The sequence below is a fragment of the Eucalyptus grandis genome, chromosome 11, assembly GCF_016545825.1.
Source record: "Eucalyptus grandis isolate ANBG69807.140 chromosome 11, ASM1654582v1, whole genome shotgun sequence".
Taxonomy (NCBI): Eukaryota; Viridiplantae; Streptophyta; class Magnoliopsida; order Myrtales; family Myrtaceae; genus Eucalyptus; species Eucalyptus grandis.
In genome coordinates, this window is record NC_052622.1 from 16529377 (window position 1) to 16548731 (window position 19355).

At 39.1% G+C, this 19355-nt stretch overlaps 1 protein-coding gene across 1 annotated transcript; it reads right to left on the reverse strand.

The window, feature by feature from the left end:
- Nucleotides 1-1790: 1790 nt before the first annotated feature.
- LOC120289786 (long-chain-fatty-acid--[acyl-carrier-protein] ligase AEE15, chloroplastic-like) lies at nt 1791-19325 on the reverse strand. Its single transcript, XM_039305135.1, has 10 exons — nt 19210-19325; nt 19021-19099; nt 6059-6163; nt 5256-5411; nt 4845-4898; nt 4703-4790; nt 2589-2695; nt 2114-2194; nt 1917-1991; nt 1791-1808 (listed from the first exon to the last, which is right to left on the reverse strand). Exons 1-10 carry the CDS (start codon nt 19323-19325, stop codon nt 1791-1793), a joined length of 879 nt encoding a protein of 292 aa, XP_039161069.1.
- Nucleotides 19326-19355: the final 30 nt, after the last annotated feature.

Consider the following 19355-nt stretch of genomic DNA (forward strand, 5'->3'; position numbering starts at 1 on the left):
AATTTTCCATCACATGCATACATGTTCGCATTTGTTTTTGCAGCATTGAAGGGGGAAAGTGGAAAGGGTGGCCTTTGAAAGGCTAGTATGACGACTGTTTCCAGTTACCTTTGAGCATGTTTCGCACTTTTCATGAGAAGTGATTAGGGAAGACCTCTCTGATCGAGGGTCCTTTGGTTGGCACCTCTAGCGCACCCCGTCAATGGTAATTCAAATAAGAACTTTTTCCGCCTAAGTTTTCGAATACAAACATGGCAAGTACTTCAACAAAAACATCGTTTTCAAGAAAAAAATTATAATGTGGCCGAAAAGTATTTTACGGAGAAAGTTTAGTTTTCTCCACGAAATTACGCAGGCAGTTCTAGCGACCAATAAAAGCAGAAACCTTGCTAGTCAAATCCCATGTTACTCACTTCACAGTATCCACAGCCTTATATGAAACTGGACCACTTCCAGCTATTGGCCAATCTGCAAGTACTGAGGCAACACTTCTTTTATTTCAAATCTTTCAATCCAAAGAAGTTTACGTTTAGTCCATTCCAAAATGCGCGATGTCCCCGGACGTTAGGATGTTTACATGCGTCCGATGCAGAGAGTGGAAGAAAACGTACATAAAAAATCCGTGGGTCATTCTGACCAAAAGTTGCTTTAGAGTCAAGGTCGTCTGTGGTCAATTACATATCACAATCTGAATGAACTCGCTTTTACATATTATGACTTACATGAGCTCGCTTTATTCTCTTCCAGAGCGGCTTCTTTACTCACGAATTATAACTTACATGAGCTCGCGGAAAGAAGGAAGCGGATGTCCTTCATGTTCCTCTGTTAAACCTGTAAACTTTTCACATTCCATGCTGAATAGTCGATGGATGCAACACGGAATTGAGTGGATCTACTCAATTAAAACATGCATCAGCTGTATAGCTTCAAAATCTGATCTTTGTAAGCTCTACAATCCAGTCCCTCGAATTTTCATTGTTGGAGTCATTAGACCACCATCAATCTGCAATGAGAGAGGAAGTTCAGCTAAAATTCATGCCACAATGACAAAACGGCTTGAAAAGTTTTGGGAGCTCAACGAAATACCGTAAGCGGCTCATCCACAATGAGAATTGGCCCAATTTGGAATGTGCACTTGGAGGTCCTGCATAAACATATGTGCTGTCTAAATAATTCTTCTGAAAGATCCATACTGGTTAAGAAAGTAGATATGGTGCATGATTCATCCAAAGTTAGATACTGTCACTGAACCTTCCTCCACAATTGACAGACTAATGAGAACTGCGATTGCTCCCAGATGCAGGAGAAAGTAATATATTTTTAAATCATCAAAACCTACTCTATTCCAGCATAATAAAAATTAAGTGACCTATAATTCATATAGAACCATCAAACTGGCCCAACCAGCAACCAGAGCTATGTGCACTGTATGGATAGAATGCAAATCGTCGTGTGCATTGTATGGATAGAATACAAATCGTCAGGATAACTTAACATGACAATGTAAACGTGATACAAATAATAATGCCATGTTAACACCCCTTTTTCAAGAAAATAGACACATAGTAACTTTGTTGCATTGGAAAAAAATACAACGAACCTCCCTTTTCAGGGGATTTAGGAGGTTACTGCTGGAGGTTCTCTAGTGAATCAAGTCAATGCAAGAAGATAATTTCCAGCTGAAAGTCGGGTGCTATCAAAGAATATGAACCATATATATTTATAATAGGAAGAGCAGAGGACTCATTGAAAGTTGATGCACTTTAGGCAAGTCAGTAAAGTTCATGTGCTTAAAGCATGTCAGTAACCTACAACCAAATTCATAGAAATGAAGAAATCATTACCAGGTTCTCAATTCTTCATACAACAGACTTGACATTTTTTTCTTTACTAAGTTCCATGGCATTAGCATCTACAATTGACATCCTTTTAGCAACCAGCAGGGCCTCTTCTTTGTTTGGCACAATTATAGCTCCTAGACGCCGTTGATCCTGCATTTAACAGTCAATGTCATATAGCAAGTGGATAGCATAAGGAAACCAGAACTGAGTGTCACTGACATAGCAGAATTCAGAGGGAAAAAAACACTTTGGCATGAAGTTTCCTTGTTCACCTGTCCAATAACAACAATCTGTTGTATCAGGCTACTCCTCATTGCAGCCTCTTCAATCTCTGCCAGGTTCAACATTTTCACCTATATTCCAGAAATTCTTTGATTAGCACAGGACAAGTACCCAAAGCAGCATGTTTGTTGTTAGCCAATCAATTTGTAAGTCAAAACCGTGATAGGGCATTATGAAGAATTTAGACATTGTAGCAATCATCTTAAGAATCACAAGTTAAAAAGCCAATTTGTGTCAGACAGCCACAAATATAAACAATGTTTATAATCAACAGATAATTCATGTGACAGATGCAGCCTATTGTGCAAAGTACACGCTAGTACCCACGCATGTTCATGAAATTACCATCGATGTATTATGTACGAGTAAAAAGAACCCGCTGTACAATTTTAATTGCAGAACATATGATTGCACGATACCTGTTGAGGACAATGGTGTCCTTAGCACGCCTTCGAACAATCACACCTCCAGAGTGCGGCTTCGCCCCTGAAGAATGGTGAGTGCCATCCAACCAACATCACCTGTGTTGAACCAGCCGCTTGCATCAAGACCTGACTTGTAGCTGATGGATTCTGATCCAACATCAAGATAACAGACTTAGTTAAAATCATCCAATATAAAGATAGAAAAGCTGGTATAGTGGAGGCTTGTGCTTGAGTACCCTGTCACACCACCTTGAAGCTCCATTCGGCTACCACTTACAACATTGAATTAATCAAAATAAATTGACTGTATCACACTAACTCTACCAGTAATATAGAAAAAGTAATTCCATAGTTATATTGTAAAGAATAATGTACGAATTTAAGTAACTTGGATTGTTTAACATCAAAGCTGCTATAACCAAATCCTCCTCTTCAAAAGTCTACTTATTGTACAAAAATTAAGAGAATTCACTTTTCATCTCATAATCAAGTACTTATGGAATATTACGTGTACATGGTTAATTATACTAAGGATTATACATGTCATTCTAATTCATGTGCATGATTATGTCCTGCAGTAAATTTAGATTTGTTAACCACTCAGCAAAAAAGATTGGTAAACTAAGAAACAAATTTCGATTTTTCCTAAAATCCCTCACAGTAATTATCAAGGAAGCTAACAAATAAAAGTCTAGACCATGCATAAATGGCTAAACAAATTGACACTACATATGATTGTGCACGTGCACACATTATTAGTATGAAAACACTTACATAAATAAATAACTAACAGGACCGAAATGATCCCAAAGCTCACCACTCTAGCTTATGTGTTAGAAGATTATTTATGCTTGCAATTTGCTAAGTATATACACAACATGCCATGAAAATTATCTAAGTTATCAATGTTGATTGAAAAAAGATAATACAAAATTGTCTACTAGATAAACATCATGCTAAAGTGAAATTACTCAAAAGAAATTCTACAATTTTATAAACCAATATATTTGTTTAAGTAAATATGTTTGTCTTATGGTATTCTGCTAATTTCAATAAGGTATGACAATCAATACTTGGCATGAAAAATAAGGCAACGTGAATGACTCGTTTTAGAGAACTAACAAATCAGAGTTTGTAAATGGAACTATGACAGAACCTACCCTCATTGAGCAGCTGTGAATTTATCAAAACAAAGACGTCACCAGGTTCTCAATATAAAAACACTTTTATAAGGAAAATGCATATACTATGACCTATTTCTCCAAGAGATTAAAAAGGTAAATGACAAAACTCACTAAAAGCATAGCTCTTTGCTGAACTTGTATAGAGCAAGATTATACTCTCCATATAATTATGAGACTTATGGGACTTAGGCAAACATCACCAGGATTCTAGATGACCTACAGAATCATGGCAAATGGGAGTTCTTACCTTGTAATAACCCTTCATCATGGGACCCCTCAGTTTGACAATGCCCTTTGAGCCTGGGGAAGAAGCTCATCCGTTTCAGGATGCACAATTTTAAATTCTGTGTATCGAATAGGATGCCCAATTGAACCAAGAACCTTCAGAAATCAAATGGATACACAATTATATAATGTCTCTCTAGATGAACTCAAGATAAAAATAAGCAAAAAGCAGTAGCTACGGATCTTTGAGAGAGAGAGAGAGGCACTTGACCTAAGAAGGAAAACTCATCCAGCAACTAGAAAGCCAAAGTATCAGCAATGAGTATATAAGAGGGTGAAATATATAAAGCAAGATGTTCAACTCTAGGTAAAAGAATCCCTGAATAATCAGATCAAGTCATGGATGCTTTGATTGAATAATTGGATAATTTTATGGCGACGAGCGGTATGATCATACTATCAAGCCTTCTTTTATTTCCATTATATCTGTTTTTCCCAAGTTCCTTCTCTAAGTGTGGACAAAGATGAGATGCAAGCAGAAAAATGCACCATGCAAAGCAATTTCAGAAATCAAGTCACTAAAATTGACATAGGTAACTGAATTAACGGATAATGGCCATGCAACAGCAAACTTCACAGTTTTCAAATTTGTTCCCTTCTTGATAGCCCCACATTATTCTAACTAAACAGAAAGTATAGCTGTAAAATTGACTTTTAAGTAGCTTCGCTCTCACATTGCAGGTACGTCTTCGAGCAGCAGTAACGGGAGAACATTCTGTTAGACCATACCCGTTCTGTACAGTCACACCAATGGCCTGCAGCAGCCATCTCAACTGTTACAAGGAACACCAACGTTCTTACATGTCTTAAGTAAATAAGAGTCCAACCTCAAAGAATTTATCAATAAATGGAGGCAAGCTTCCACCTCCACTGATGCCAGCCTGCACTTTTTGAAGACAAAAGATTTTCTGTCACAAAATATAAATGCCTGTTGCTATTATAAGAAGAATAATATACTTTTTTATTGCTGAAGGACGAAAAGATAGCTTACTTAATAACAACGAAGAAGACAACATAAATCTAAATAATGACAATCATCTAGCAGTACAACAAATCTCGATTTAGCTAATCGCAAACAGAAAATTAAAGCTGCTTTTCCATCCTCACTTTCCAACCTTAATCAGCGTTCAGTTACCATACCTCTATGCAGTCTGCTAATAAAAATAAACTCAGTTCACAAAGGGTGTTTTCAATGACCACTGCTCTCAATGCCACATAGCAGATCAGAAGACAAGTACCTTTGATATTCCAATGGCTGAATGAATCTTACTGTAAACTATCTTCCTTGCTAACATGTGCAGTGGCCACAAAGGCGGCGAATATTCTTGCCAATAGACAATCCAACATTGAAACAAGATATGAGGTTCCTTCTGATCCCTCGTCAGATATTTTCCCTGTGGAAAAATACAGCTTATACAATAATTCAACTGTATCCTCTCAGTCCAAGTTTATAATGCGATCATTTAAATTGTGTTTCGTCAAATGGTAATCATTCAACTATATATGGACTAGAGTGGGTGCAGTTGCTTAAATATACAAACAATCAACCTTCCTTATTCAGGGAAAGGCTTCGTACAGAATGTTTACTTGTTTTGTACATATAGATCATGATACTTGCTTATGAAGTAAGCTGGTTAGCATATACTGTTAGTAGAAGAACTCTGAATTGCACCTAATGGCAGGTTGAGGCAGCACACTATTGACAAAAGGTTTCATCGGTATTGTAAAAACATAAGTCTGTAATGCTGAATGCCATGAAGATAAATAAATAACACTGACTCGCAAATAACTATGAAGAGTAAACCTACGTAGCAAAAGAGTAACAATTTCAGACACCATTCTTTGAAAAGAAAAATTTACACTAGAAGCTGTATACTTTGATGCTTAATGAGATCTTTATTTAAATAGCTTTAACAAAGACAAATAGATCCCAACCATGAAATGATCAATAACTTTTTTAAGTGTGGAACCTACAAATTACTATTATCTTGTCTTAGAATGATTTACATCGATACTCCGTAAGCTGTGATCAAGAATTAACCTCATATATCCTCTTGAAATCCATAAATGCCATACTGATCCTGATGAACGTGAGTGCTATAAACTTGCGAGCAGCAGGGCCTGTGGATAACTGTTTCTGAATCCACTTCAGCAACAAAACGAAATTAAAAATTACTCAAAGCAGCACGACTTCTTTTCACTAGTAAAAAGGAAACGTCAACTAAAGCAGATCGCATTCTGGTATAAGTTTTGCAGAATAATAAAATGCAATGAAATTGATCCTAGGGTCTGTTTGTTTAAAGAAAAACTGTTTCTAGAAAATCATTCTCCGACTTTCCAGTGTTGGGATGAAAACTAATCGATCTACGGATATCACTTTTCATTAACTGAAAGCAACAATCTTAGATTGGGGAAAATGACTTCTTTTTCTGGCAAGAAGAAATCACTTTTTTTCTAAATTGCCAAACAAATGAAAACTCAAAAATGATAAGCGTGGAAAATATTTTCCTTTATCATGAAGTTTTCAGTGAAACAAGCAATTTACAAAGGGCTGATTCAGGCAGGTCAACAATGTACACCAGCTTCTTGTGCTCTAGATGGCCAATAGGTTGAAGGAAAACACATAGAAGGAGTCCATGATTATATTGGTTGGCGAAAGCTCTCCATAGCTAGACTTTCATTGAAATATTATAAGGCTATACAGAATACTATATACTCACTCTTCTATGGAGTAACATTCCATAAAGTGTTACCAATAGCATGCCAAAAGACACCTCTATATTATGCAGCACTAGATAATTATATCAATGACTGGCAAAGGTACCTGTAGAGCGTCTCATATACTAAAGGGACGAGGAGATAAGATAATGTGGTTGGTATTGTTGCAAGTCCTCCTATAATGGCATACAATAAAAGATGAGATAAAATTCATATTCTGGAATGAAGACTGTAATTTATAAAATTAATGCCCTCAGCCACAGATTAAAAGTACATACAGTTTGGTGTCACTACCCAACACCAAATAGAATCAATTAGCAAAACAAAGAATCACAAAATATCTATTAAGCCATTCAGAAAGCTTATAAATTATGGAAGCAGAAACCTCTACAATCCGCCAGATCCTACCTTCAGGTTCCTCACAGTTTGTACACTTGCTCAACTCAGTGAGTAAAAATGAAGTATTCACAGGCACGTTCATAGGCATGCCATGGTGGAAGGATACTGAGGAAATCTATCCCCAGGTACAGCCGGTACAACATCCCACAAGTTCTTTATCTGAAAAACAATTAGCTTAAGTGGTGTACTGCTTCTCATTTTGCAGAAGCCATTGACAGGATTGAGAAAGGAGAAGTGTGTCTTTGAACCCAAAATAAAGGAGAAAATAACTTAGACATCATGATATTCTTCAGTAGGAAACATTGCTTAAAACTTTCAGCAACAGCAAACAAAACACATGCACCAGCTGGACAATCTAGTCAAGGAATCACATTTTCCATATAACAACGAGCACTCTTAGGTAATCAACAAAAACATTTGAGAGAAGAATTAGTTGCATTAGCATAGATGACCTGAATGAGAAAATTCATGACTAGGATTAAGTCTAGAAAAGAACAATCACATTCAGTTTCTGCATAAGCTAGAATTACTGAACACCAACTGTGGTCATGAGATAGGCCTTTTTCTTACAGGCTGTCGCTTTGTGTGCCACAATACAACTATTTACAGATATAGACATTCACTTACCCTGAATTTCTGATATTTTAAAGTCAAGAAAACTTTAGGAGATGGTGCATTGGAAATGCTAACAGAAATCTCATCAATCTGATCAGCCTCAGGCTAGAGGTGTACCTCATGTTCTGCGGTCATACTATTCTACACCATATTGAAAGGCAATGCAAGAAAATCTACTCAACTATGCGAAGTACCAGCAATATATCTCTAGCAATCCACTTATCGATTAGAGCAAAACCTACAGTGCACCATATGATATGTATACATATAAGATATTATTTCTTCTCACAAATGATAAGCAAGTCAAAGCACAGGTACTAATAAACATTCAAAAAGTACAAAATAATTCCAAAGAAAAAAACTGTGGCAGTTGGTAAACTTAACAATAGACTAGAATCAGGATCCAAGTAATTAAGTTACCAGTGCCGACTGCTAAAACAGAAAACCTTAAACCTCAAAGAAAAACATTCAAAACCTGATGTAAGAAATTTCGATGTGTTAGCATAACGCCTTTTGGATTCCCGGTGGTGCCACTTGTATACATAAGGTAGCAACATCATCAGAGCTGATGAGTTCATAGTCATCAGGATTCCCTGCAATTGGCTTACCTCGTCAACAGCTTCCTTAAAACATTTTCAAAGGAATCATAAACAAAGTTAAACTTAGAAGTTAGGCTATCTTGTGATGTTTAACTCTAATTAACTGATTATCCTTCATAGTTGAATAGCTTGTTGGAAGAGCCACGGAAAGCACAGCTATCTCTCTGTGCAATTAGTGTGTAGTACACAGGAAAATTTGAGATAGATAACTGACTAGTAGAGATTTTTGCCCTTGCTCACTAAGTACCACTAACCCTCGCTCAAACTCTCGCGTTGATTCTTTTATCCTAGATTTTAAAACATCATCCACCATTAATCATAACCTTCATCAACAGTCTTCTACTGAATAAATCAGTTGTTCACAGCCGACAAATCAAATGAAAAGATTTCTAGAGATGCAAGTTTGGTACTTGATAAGAAGGAATAATGTCACAAGTTCAAAGCTGAATGCTTCTAGTCTGCCTTTCAAACACAAGTCTCTAACAGATGGTACAACATCTAGTCGATTGCACTTGATTTATTTAGCGGTGATGTAACTAACTGGAATTACAGGAAGAGCCAAACAGAATGGGCACATTCTGATTCTGAAACATCTACTCCTTTTATATGTATATGTAACCATCTTCATCAAATGAATTGTCTCCCACAAGACCCAAAAAATGAATTGATGTAGCCAGAAAAAACTTGTGTGATAAACCAGAAGCACAGATTCCATATAAGACATAGCAGCAACTTACAGGTATCATTGGATGAAAGCAGAGATTTACGACTGTCTTGTCCCAAATGTATAATTTCATTGTAGCTAAAGACGGGTATCTCCTCAGTTCCTCTAATAGACAGGATGCTTTATCCCCATAGTAGAATAACAAATTTCATAGAGGCCTTATCACAGAATACTTCCACTTGGTCGATTGTATAATTCAGGGCTATCAACAGCAGGGCAACACTGTGATGGATTGAAAAAAAAAATCAATAGTGCTCCTTGATCACATCAAGTTTATAGAGAGCAGATCAAAAAGGCAAAAATCACATCTGAGTTGAAATCAGACACTTGTAACAATTCCCAAAACCTGAAAGTTGGTTTGGAAATTGTAGATATGGAATATGCCCATAATGGCTCAACTCTAAATGATGGTGTATGCTAGATATAGAATGAAATGAGGAGCAAAAAGTTTGCTACATGCTTATCCAGTTAAAAATTTGCATCATCTAAAACAAATGTTAGCTATGTCTAACTGCATCAATCACTACCCAGTAGGAACAGGACCTTGCCAGTACTTACAACATTGAAAAGTTATGGTCTTGAACTTAAAGATGAAGAAATAAGCACATATAACTAATGGAGGATCTGTTAAGTTGGCTGAGTATATATCGAGAGAAGTAACATTCATATAACAGGTTATTGGTGACTTTTATTTCAATGGAGGATATTCAATGACAAAATTATCTGGACCTTTCAGAATGCTGGTATATCTGCAATAGTTCTTCAACAGATGACCTTGATCCCTAACCCACATTAATAGCTCAGTGGCCATCATACCTATTAAAAATGTCATCACTAATGAGCTCAAATTTGAACATCAGTGAATAGAGAGAAAACATCATAATTAAATTTATCAGACAACTATACAAAAAGTCAAAATGCATCAGATGCCAATAAATCCTGTTAACATGCTGTGTGCACTCATGAAACCTTTTTTATGGGAGAAAGAAGACCATTATTTGACGGACTGACAAATGTGAGATACATGGAAGATCACTCAAGGCATCAAGCATCGACTCTGGCACAGCTCCTGCGGCTTCATAAGTGAATTCATAGTAAAACATGACAAAGTATACATGCAACACAGAAAAGAAATGGGAAAGCAAAGGACCGCTAGCTAAAAATCTATAGTTGCAAGCTTGCAACCCAAGAAAAAAGAAAACACACGCAGAGGAATAATTGTCCTTCAAATGCATATGAGTCCTAACTTAAAGAAGCTACCATACATGGCATCCACATCATCCATGTCTAGCCACAAGGCACTATGTTTGCATTACTATCAATGAAGAGACACCTTCATTTTAAATGATAGCAGAAGCATTTTCTCGGAAAGGTATTTGCTAATGAAGGGAATGCATTTAAGATTCAAATTCCTCACAAAATAAGAAGAAAAAGCTATATTCTTTGTCTCACAGTACCTAGGTTCCTACTCCCTTTAAAAACAGTAACTGGCCCTTCTTAAAAAAGCAATCTATTCTTGCTCTAGGAAGAGTTGGATTAAATTAAGTTCATATCAATTTACAAGTCTCCTTATGCAGATTAAAGTGCAAAAACTAAAAAAGCCAAACAAGAATGCTGAAAGATGGAAAGTCAGAGCTCCCAAAATATGTAAATACAAAAAATAAGTTGTCTGTGAGCAGAAACCTTTCTTTGATAGATGTCATGGAAACCAGAAAAGGTTGAGCTGTAACCAGAAAGCATGTATAACTAGAAAAGGGTGACCTGAGAATCATTTGGCAGTCCCACTAAAGAAATAAAATTTATATTGATTACTTTCAAACGTTAATGTAGCCTTCAATTCTTGTATTGACCTTATGATCAGGCCAAAGAGGCATTTATGAAGATAGTTAGTTCCATCTGATGGATGAACATCCTAAATTATGGTGATTTTCTGAAGAATTTTTGTTTTCACAATAAAATCAGAAGGCAAAAAATCAATCCCTTCCATTTTGGGTGCAGAAATAACAGCATTACACCACATCATGCCAAAATTCGGTGCTGTACACCAAGAAATATTCTACTGGACAAACCACAAGAGAAGTTTTAGGGAACAGGCTTTAGCTACTGACTAGAAACAAAGTGATTACTAAAGGATCACAGAATCAAAGACGTCCAAAAACATCAAACCATCAGTCTGAAAGAAATAGAATGATTTACAACTTAAATAAATGTTGAATATGAAGTAAGAGGAGCATTGAATGGATATATCTAAAACCTAAATATTCAGCCACCACACGAAACAATTTAAAAGAACAAGAAACAAATTTTCTCATTTACAAGTGAGGACTAAAGGAGCACTTCGCACATCAGTTATCACTTCTTCATTAGTTAAGCTCAATTCTGTATACATGAAAGAAAAAGGAACACCAAGGTCGGAGCCTCAAAATAATGTCACAGGCATACCAAAGAATTTGTAGATGAATCTAACTTGAAAAGGAAAAATTATTGCAGCTGAACTGAAGAATAAGCCCCAAAGTAATGTCACAGACATACTAAATTAATAGTCAATAAATCCTTTGAAAAAAAGAAAAAGGTATAACAGGCAATTGAAGGTCAGATTAAGTATATACTCAGAAATGAGTAGGCAGAAAAGACCTGGCTAAAGAAAGAAAAGACTAGGGAGGAAAGACTAAATGTAAGAGGCTGTTGACATAGTCCAACAATTCCTTCAACAAAGAGGTGGCGAAGGTTGCTATATCACATGCCTTGATCAGCAATACTGCCAGTGGTCTGAATTATCAGCATAGAGTGCTAGTTTTCATCTGGTTTGACTCCAATGACTCTCGGACCTTCGAGAGAAGTTCAAGATTTCTTGCTCCAGCTGCATCATGAAATAGAACCAATGACTTTTTCTCAGCCAGCAATAAGCAACACCATTGAGATGGTATTCACATCTAGGTTTTGATGTCACGAATAATAAAGGTGGAACAACTTGAATGATATAGAACATAATCAATAGCGCCACTTCACTGCACCACCACATTCATATAACACAGACAGGCTTTCCGCCTACTAATACAAATCACATTTGAGCATTCAATGCAGAATGAGATGAATGACCTTATCACAATTAGAATAAGCGAGTTTTCTGTTTATAGTCTGAAGTCTCTATTGTAAATTCTTATATCTATCGGACAAGTTCTGAAGTTAGCTTGCTTGACAAACAATTGAGCATAGAAGATGAAGATAAAAGGAACATGAGACAAATAACAGATACCAAAAATGTTGACAAAAATCACAAGGGTAAGCAAACTTTATCCCATTAAGAGGGGACGAATATAAGGATCTTTATGCCATTGAGGACTATTCAGTATCCAACTATCAAGTTTTAGGGAGATGAAGGTCAACGAAGAAAAAATCAAGACAAACCACAAAATACACGGTCTATCAACTTTGCAATTTCCCAGTATACAACCCTACAAAGTGTTGAGCAAATCCAGAAAGCGCATTTGAAAAGACTTAAAGAACTAATAAATGCAGTAGTACAATAAACCCCAAACAACTGAAGAAGAAAACAATGGCCGGAGCCAGGGGCAATGTTTCTAGAAAGGAAGATTTCAATACTCAGAAGCGTCGCTACTAGAGTTCAATTTCTCAGCAAACAACTTAATTGTTCCCCCTTTTCTTGTTACCTGATTATATGTAATGTTTGAAGGTGGGCCGTGATAAGGGATCGACCAGTGCAATTCTATCTCCATACTTCTCAGCACAGAACCTCCAAATGTCAGGAACAGCTGTCCACTCATCCAATGCCAATCCATCACCACTCGATAACAAAAGCGCCTTCCAGAATTGGTGAATACCGTCTCATCTGCTTTTCATCTGTCTAAACAGAAACCATAAACATGCAGAACATTGCATACTCTAATTCATTCACTCTCTTTCCAATGCTTGAAATATCATCTTCGAAAGCAAATACAATAACATAAAGTGACTGGATACCTTAAGCAAACAGAAAACTCTCCCGGACTCAACACTGACCATGCACTCAAACCCAATAAAGCATTTATACGTAATCCAATTAATTTATGGATCATGGGTATGGCAAATGTCGATGCGATCATCTAAGAAAATGTTACTCACGGGACCTACACCATTCCATCTGGTCCGAAGACAGAGAGCGCTAAGATGATAAAAACGGACAAATCGGCAAATCAGAAAGAGAGAGAGAGAGAGAGAGGCAAGTCAATGCAAGCAAAAGATCAAGTCAACCGGGGGGTACGGAATTACCTCGGCCCGGCACGAACACGCAGAGGACTACGATGACGAGACGGTCCCCGGTGGGCTGCGGGCAAATCCCCCTCTACCGAACGCCGGGTGGCAGCGAGATAAGGCGAATCGGAAGCCGCGACGGCGATCGAAAACGGCGGCGACGGGCTCGGCGTCGAAGCTTTCGCCATCGCCATCGCCGCCGCCGTCGTGGTCGTGGAGGAAGACGCGGTAGCCACTGAGGAGCTCAACATCGGGAGGCCAGCTTCGACGACGAAGCGATGTCAACGTACTGATGAGAGAGAGAGAGAGAGAGATTGTCGGAGCGTTGGGAGTTGGGATTGTCTAGAATGCAGTAGAGAGAGAGAGAGAGAGAGAGAGTGGCCGCACTAGTCCAAACCAACGGCCTGAAGGCCGCCGCACTATCGCGTGCTCGTTCGCCGTTCGCTCCGACCGGGTTGACGCTTGACAGTGAAACTTCTCCTCGTACGGTATACATATTGGGGACTGTTTAAGGAAGGCTCCCATTCATTTGCTCCTCCCTATGCGATGGTCTTCCTTTTGGTGTATTTTAAGTTCTTTAGTAAAGACCCAAAGCATATCTGCTAGAGAAGATTTATTTTTTCGCTTTTTAATTAGCATTATATCCGGTGGTATATCTTATCATATTTACTAGAGAAGATTGACTTTTTTCTTTTTAATTAACATTATTATATCCGATGGTACTTCTTATCATTAGTTAGGGATAACCGATGGATTTGGGAGCTTTTATATATTTAGGTATCTCTTATAATCAGTTGGGCTAACTCCTTATTTAAAAAAAAAAAAAAAACCAACTTCAAGTTAGTGTTAATTCTACTCGAACTTTTTTTGTCTTAAAAAAATATATGTGGTGTAGGTAGATTGCAATTGTGCCTCAAACTTTTTTTTTTTTTTTTGCCTAAAAAAACCACAAACTTTTAGTCTAGTCCCAAATTTGCCTCTAGATTTTTTTGTTTTGCAAAAAATCACAAATTTTATCTTTAGTCCCCAAATCTCTGCTCTCTTTAGCCTCGATCTAGAAATCATCGTTAGTCGTTTCTAAATTTCCTAATTTTCATATCTAAGGGTTTAGATTTGGAGATAATTTTCAACGTTGCATCGTTGATGTGAATTTTGTTATCACTTTGGAAAGGCCATGTCAAATAACTAATGCAGGTTTTTTGGGCAAAGGGTAAATGGGGTCAAATTTGACACTATACTTAAAAAGTTAATGTTCTTTTAATAAAGTTCGAACAAATTTGGAATTAGAATTAAAGTTGGTGATCTTTTTTTTTTTAACATAAAAAGGTTCAGGTAGATTTCAGTGGTTCGTGCGCGCCACGTCATGCGACGTGGCGCGCACGTTCCACTCAACTATCGACACTGTCGGGGACATTTGGAAAATGAAAGGACTCGCCGGCTTGGCTCGGCTCGGCTCGCGGCAGGAAAAGACGGGTCAATGGGTCAAGAAATTCGTAGCTCCCGCCCGAGGATTTCTCTCTCCTCAATTGAATTTTAAGGGGTTTTCTCTCTTGCTCTTAAGAGACGAGACGAACGAACCGACGACGAGACTTGTTCTCCATTCAGCCTCAAACTTCCCGGCTCAGCCTCCTCAAAAGCCTCGCCGGTCATGCGATGCAGCCACGTCGCGCACGCCCGAGCCTCACCGGTCATGCGTCGGCACGTCGCCTCCTCTAGAAGGCCTCCTTAGGTCATCTGCGTCGGCACGTCGCCTCCTCCGAGCCTCGCCGGTCGCCGTCGGGTCCAGGCCCCCTCCGCCTTTTGGCCCATTCCCACGGGAGGGGGCCTGGTTTTGCATCCAGTTAGACTCTGACAACTTCGGACCTCGATTCCCTCAGACCCAGAACTGGAGCTCGAGCCACCGCGGGATCACCCTCAGACTCTATGTCCTCGAGCTCGATGGTCGGGACCTGAGGGCCTCATGCTTCTTCTCCTTCTCCGCCTCCCAAAAGCATCGCCGGTCTGCTGCTGGCACATCGCCCCGAGAGCCCCGCCGATCGCGCTGGGTCCCGAGCCTCCTCTGCCTCCGCCTCCACCGTCGACTGTTTCCAACGCGGAGATGGAGCACAGAGTGACAGAAGGAGAAGAGAAGAAGGGACGAAACCACTCCCTCCCCCCCGTCCCCTAAACTCCTCTCGCCGTTTTCGACAGCTTCATCGATGCCTTCGAGGCCAACGGCGGCTTCGAGTCTCCGACGTCGGACAAGAAGCGCAGGAAGGAAAGAGGAGGAGCGGCCAAAGGCTCCGAATCCAAGCGGCCGAAGCTCCTGGAGCATCGAGGGGATGCGAAGAAGGAGAAGAAGAGGAAGGCGCAGGTTGTGCGAGGACGACGGGGAAAACAGCGGAACCCGGCTCCGAGGTTGGTCGACCACGAGGCGAAGGGGAAGAAGAAGAGAAGAAGAAAAGGCGGAGTTGAGCGACGGGATGGTGAGGTGGCTCGGAAGGCACGCGCTTTGTCGAATTCCCAGGGATCTCGGACGGCTTGAGGTTGATTGAAGGACAATGGGATCGATGCGCTTTTTCCCATTTTAGGCCATGAGTTTGACATCGTCCTCGATGGGACTGATTAGCCCATGCAAGGGTTGGCAAGGCTCACCTGCATTGGAGTTGAGAGCGCCAAAATCTAGCGATGCCGACCCCTCCCCTTGGGGTCGGCAATCATCGCCTCTTTGGTGAGGCCTTGCCAACCCTGTAAGGGGCCAGCAATCGTCACTAGGCTTGACCAAGGCCTCATTGGCCCCTCAACTAGGGCCAATGCGACTCACCCAAAATTGGGTGACACCAATCCCTATTTGCGGCCAACAAGCCCTTGCCCTTTTTCTCTTATTTTGTTTTGTAAATTTATTTTACCTTGTTTAGTTTTTAATTTTATTTAAATAAGATTTGAAGGAAAATGTAATTAAAAAATACCACTTATGAGAGAGAAATTAATTTAAAAGCATTAGAATTTGATTGCACCAATTTAATAAATTTTAGGATATAATTGCAGCTTTTAAAAGTATTAGAACTCAATTACATTTTCGAGACAATTTTAGGAATTGAAATTAGAGGTGTCAGAACTTTGAACTCATTTATATTGAGAAGTGTCATATATGGATTAGTTAAGTTTTAGTAAATGGATTATTAGTAGGTTTGCTTATATGGAAGTCTAATGATACATGAATTGTAAATGGGTTTGTCTTTAAACTTATTTACAACCCATTTAACTTATAATGGTTATTAATTGAGTTAACTCATTAATGAGATATCATCCTTTTGAGCAGTTTATATAGTTTTTATATTTTTAAAATTTCCATTTTTGATCATTTTTATTTTTAGAAAATTTCCATTTTTAATTTTTTAATTTTCTTTTCTTTTCTCTCTTTCTTTATATTTTTTCCACTATGAATTCGGGCAATCGACCCTTGTCGGCCACTAAACAAGGGCCGCAAAGCCTTAGCCGATGCGTCTTGCAAAGGCCGTGGGAAGGCCTCACCGCCAATCACGCTAGTGAGCCTTGAGTTCGCCGATCGAGCGAGGCTAATGCCTTGTCGGGCTCGGGCAGCTTGAGCTCGCCAACTCTAGTGAGGCCAAGCTCATCGGCCTCAACGTTCGCGAGACTCCGGCCCTCCCCAATTTGGCAAGCCTCAAGCTCGACCTTGTCAATTTGTGGCAAAGCTTGAGTTCACCTATCACCAACCACGAATCACGGCAATGGCCACCATGGCCAACAACCAAGAGAAAAGTGAGGAAAAAGAAATAAAAATACTTAAAAGGAAATGCACGGAAAATCAAATCAGATTTTTTATAATACGAAAAAAAAAATATTTCTAATTCAATTTCAAGTTTTAGCTATATATTGAAGAATATTATCATTTTCAAAAATACCACATTTTCATGACATAAATGAAGCCTCAATTTTAAAAAAATTATAAAATTTATCCATTAAAATTTATAATTGTATGGAAGTGTTTTTACAATATAATTTTAAAAAATCATAAGACATAAGTTTTTTTAAATTTGATTAATTATGAAAGTGCTTTACAATATGGGTCGGGTCAGGTTAGAATCAATAAATTTACATAATAAAAAGGCTAATGGGTTATTTGGTTCAAATCATTCATAATCTAAACCAAATCCAATCAGACTTACATATTTGACTAGTCTACTTGAAATGCACACGTCCCAAAAGAAAATAAGCTATAAGAGTGGGGAATTGCCCAGGCTGAAAAGAAAGCCACTGGACACATGGCAATCAATGAGCGGAAGAAACTACGGCTTATGTGGAAGTCCAGTACTATGCCATGTTTTCTCGTCCCTCGAGGAGAAAGGAACTGAACTTTGAAACGTTGACAGTTGAGATGGAAGGAAAAAGACGCCACTGCTCTCGTTTTCTAAAAAGGCTTCCTAAGAGGGATTTTTGCCGTATGAGACCCTTGCTTACTAGAAATGACATTATTTAGATAAATTACTTTGCCAACACATAAAATGATAATTGGATTCAATTGATGAGCCCCAGGTTCCTTTCAGTAAAGACTATAATCCATTGATATTATATATAGATTTCACAAAAATCTTACAATGTCATCAAACTATCACCACGCCACTGCCAATTTACTTAAACACACACCCTAATGTATGAAGGAGAATTGAAAGACACTTAGGGCGTGCATGGAAACACTCAAAAAAAAGTGTTTCGGCACACTTCAGTATCGAAAGTGTTCCCGGAACAAAGGAAGGTAAACGCGTTTGGTTGCGTTTCATTCGTTTTTTGTTTTGTTCTCGGAACGAAATAGAAACAGAAAAAGAAACAAAAAAAAAAAGTTGTTTCTCCTGAAAGAAACACACTTGAAGGAACAAAAGAACAAAAATCACTCTTCTCTCTTCTTCTTCTCTTTCTTCTTTTTTCTTTTTTTTTTCTTCTCGTTTCATTTTTTGGCCGGTCCGGCTCCGGCCATGGCCGGCGACCGGCCGGCGATCGGCCATCGAGGCTTGGCCTCGCCAGATCCGGCGAGGCCGGCGACGCCGGGCTCGCCGGGGGCCGGCGACGCCGGCCTCGCTGATCCGGGCGAGCCCGAGCTCGCCCGGCCCAAGGCGAGGCCGAGCTCGCCCAACCACGGCTGGGGCCGCCGTGGGCCAGGCGAGCTCGCTGTGGCCGGGCGAGGCTACCCCCTCGGGCCGGTCAAAGCCTCGGCGACCGGGGTCAAGAAAAGAAAAATAAAAAAATGTTTAAAAAATTAAAAGAAACAAAAAAAAATAATAAAATTTACCAAACGTGTTTCGTTCATTTTTTATTCCCGACCAAACGTTACCAAACGTGTTCTTTTTGTTCAAAAACTGTTCCCGGAATGTAAACACTTTTTTTTTGTTTCTCAGTGAAAAAAAAAAAATGTAAACAAATCCATGCGCACCCTTAATTTTTAATAAGATGTTATGAGAATAAGAAGCAAAGGAGAGAAACATAATAAGAAGAACATGAGTTGCCAAAACCTGGTAAGATGGCTAAACCTTATATGATCACTAAACCTGGTAAGATGGCTAAGGCCTCCCATCATGACCATTGCATTAGCAAAGTTGCTCCAGAACAAATCCAAATTGTTGAGGTATACGGTCACTTGATGGTCCATCAAATCCCCACTAAACAAGCGTTGGTCTAAGTGGAGTAGGCCTTTTGGCTCACCAAGTTGCGCAAGTAGCTGTTGTCGAAGGATGTAAGGCTCATGACTTCAGGATGGGAGAGGTTTTTGTCGCCTCCTGAGCTAAGGCAATCAGCCTTTAAAGATGTGATGAACAATGAGTTTATGTTGCTTTAGTTGTAGAGCCGGGATCGGAATGTAGTGTGCCTGGCCTTGCCTATGGTGTGGGATACCAAGAGTGCCACCATTTCTTTGGCAATGAATCCTTGTTGGAGAAAGAGGTGATGGGGTAGTTGAGATCAAGAATTGGAGATGGGAGGTCGATATTAGCGGCGCTTGGGCTCGCCATGGTCAATCTCTTCTTTTCTAGTCATGACCT

Excerpts from the sequence above, each read along its gene's own strand:
- LOC120289786 (XM_039305135.1), bottom strand. The coding sequence starts at position 19,325 with ATGGCGAGCCCAAGCGCCGCTAATATCGACCTCCCATCTCCAATTCTT. Across the intron at positions 2,696-4,702 it reads CGTTACTGCTGCTCGAAGAC|AATCCATCAGCTACAAGTCA; the intron begins GTACCTGCAATG and ends ATGTTGGATCAG. Across the intron at positions 2,195-2,588 it reads GGCGAAGCCGCACTCTGGAG|GTGAAAATGTTGAACCTGGC; the intron begins GTGTGATTGTTC and ends TCTGGAATATAG.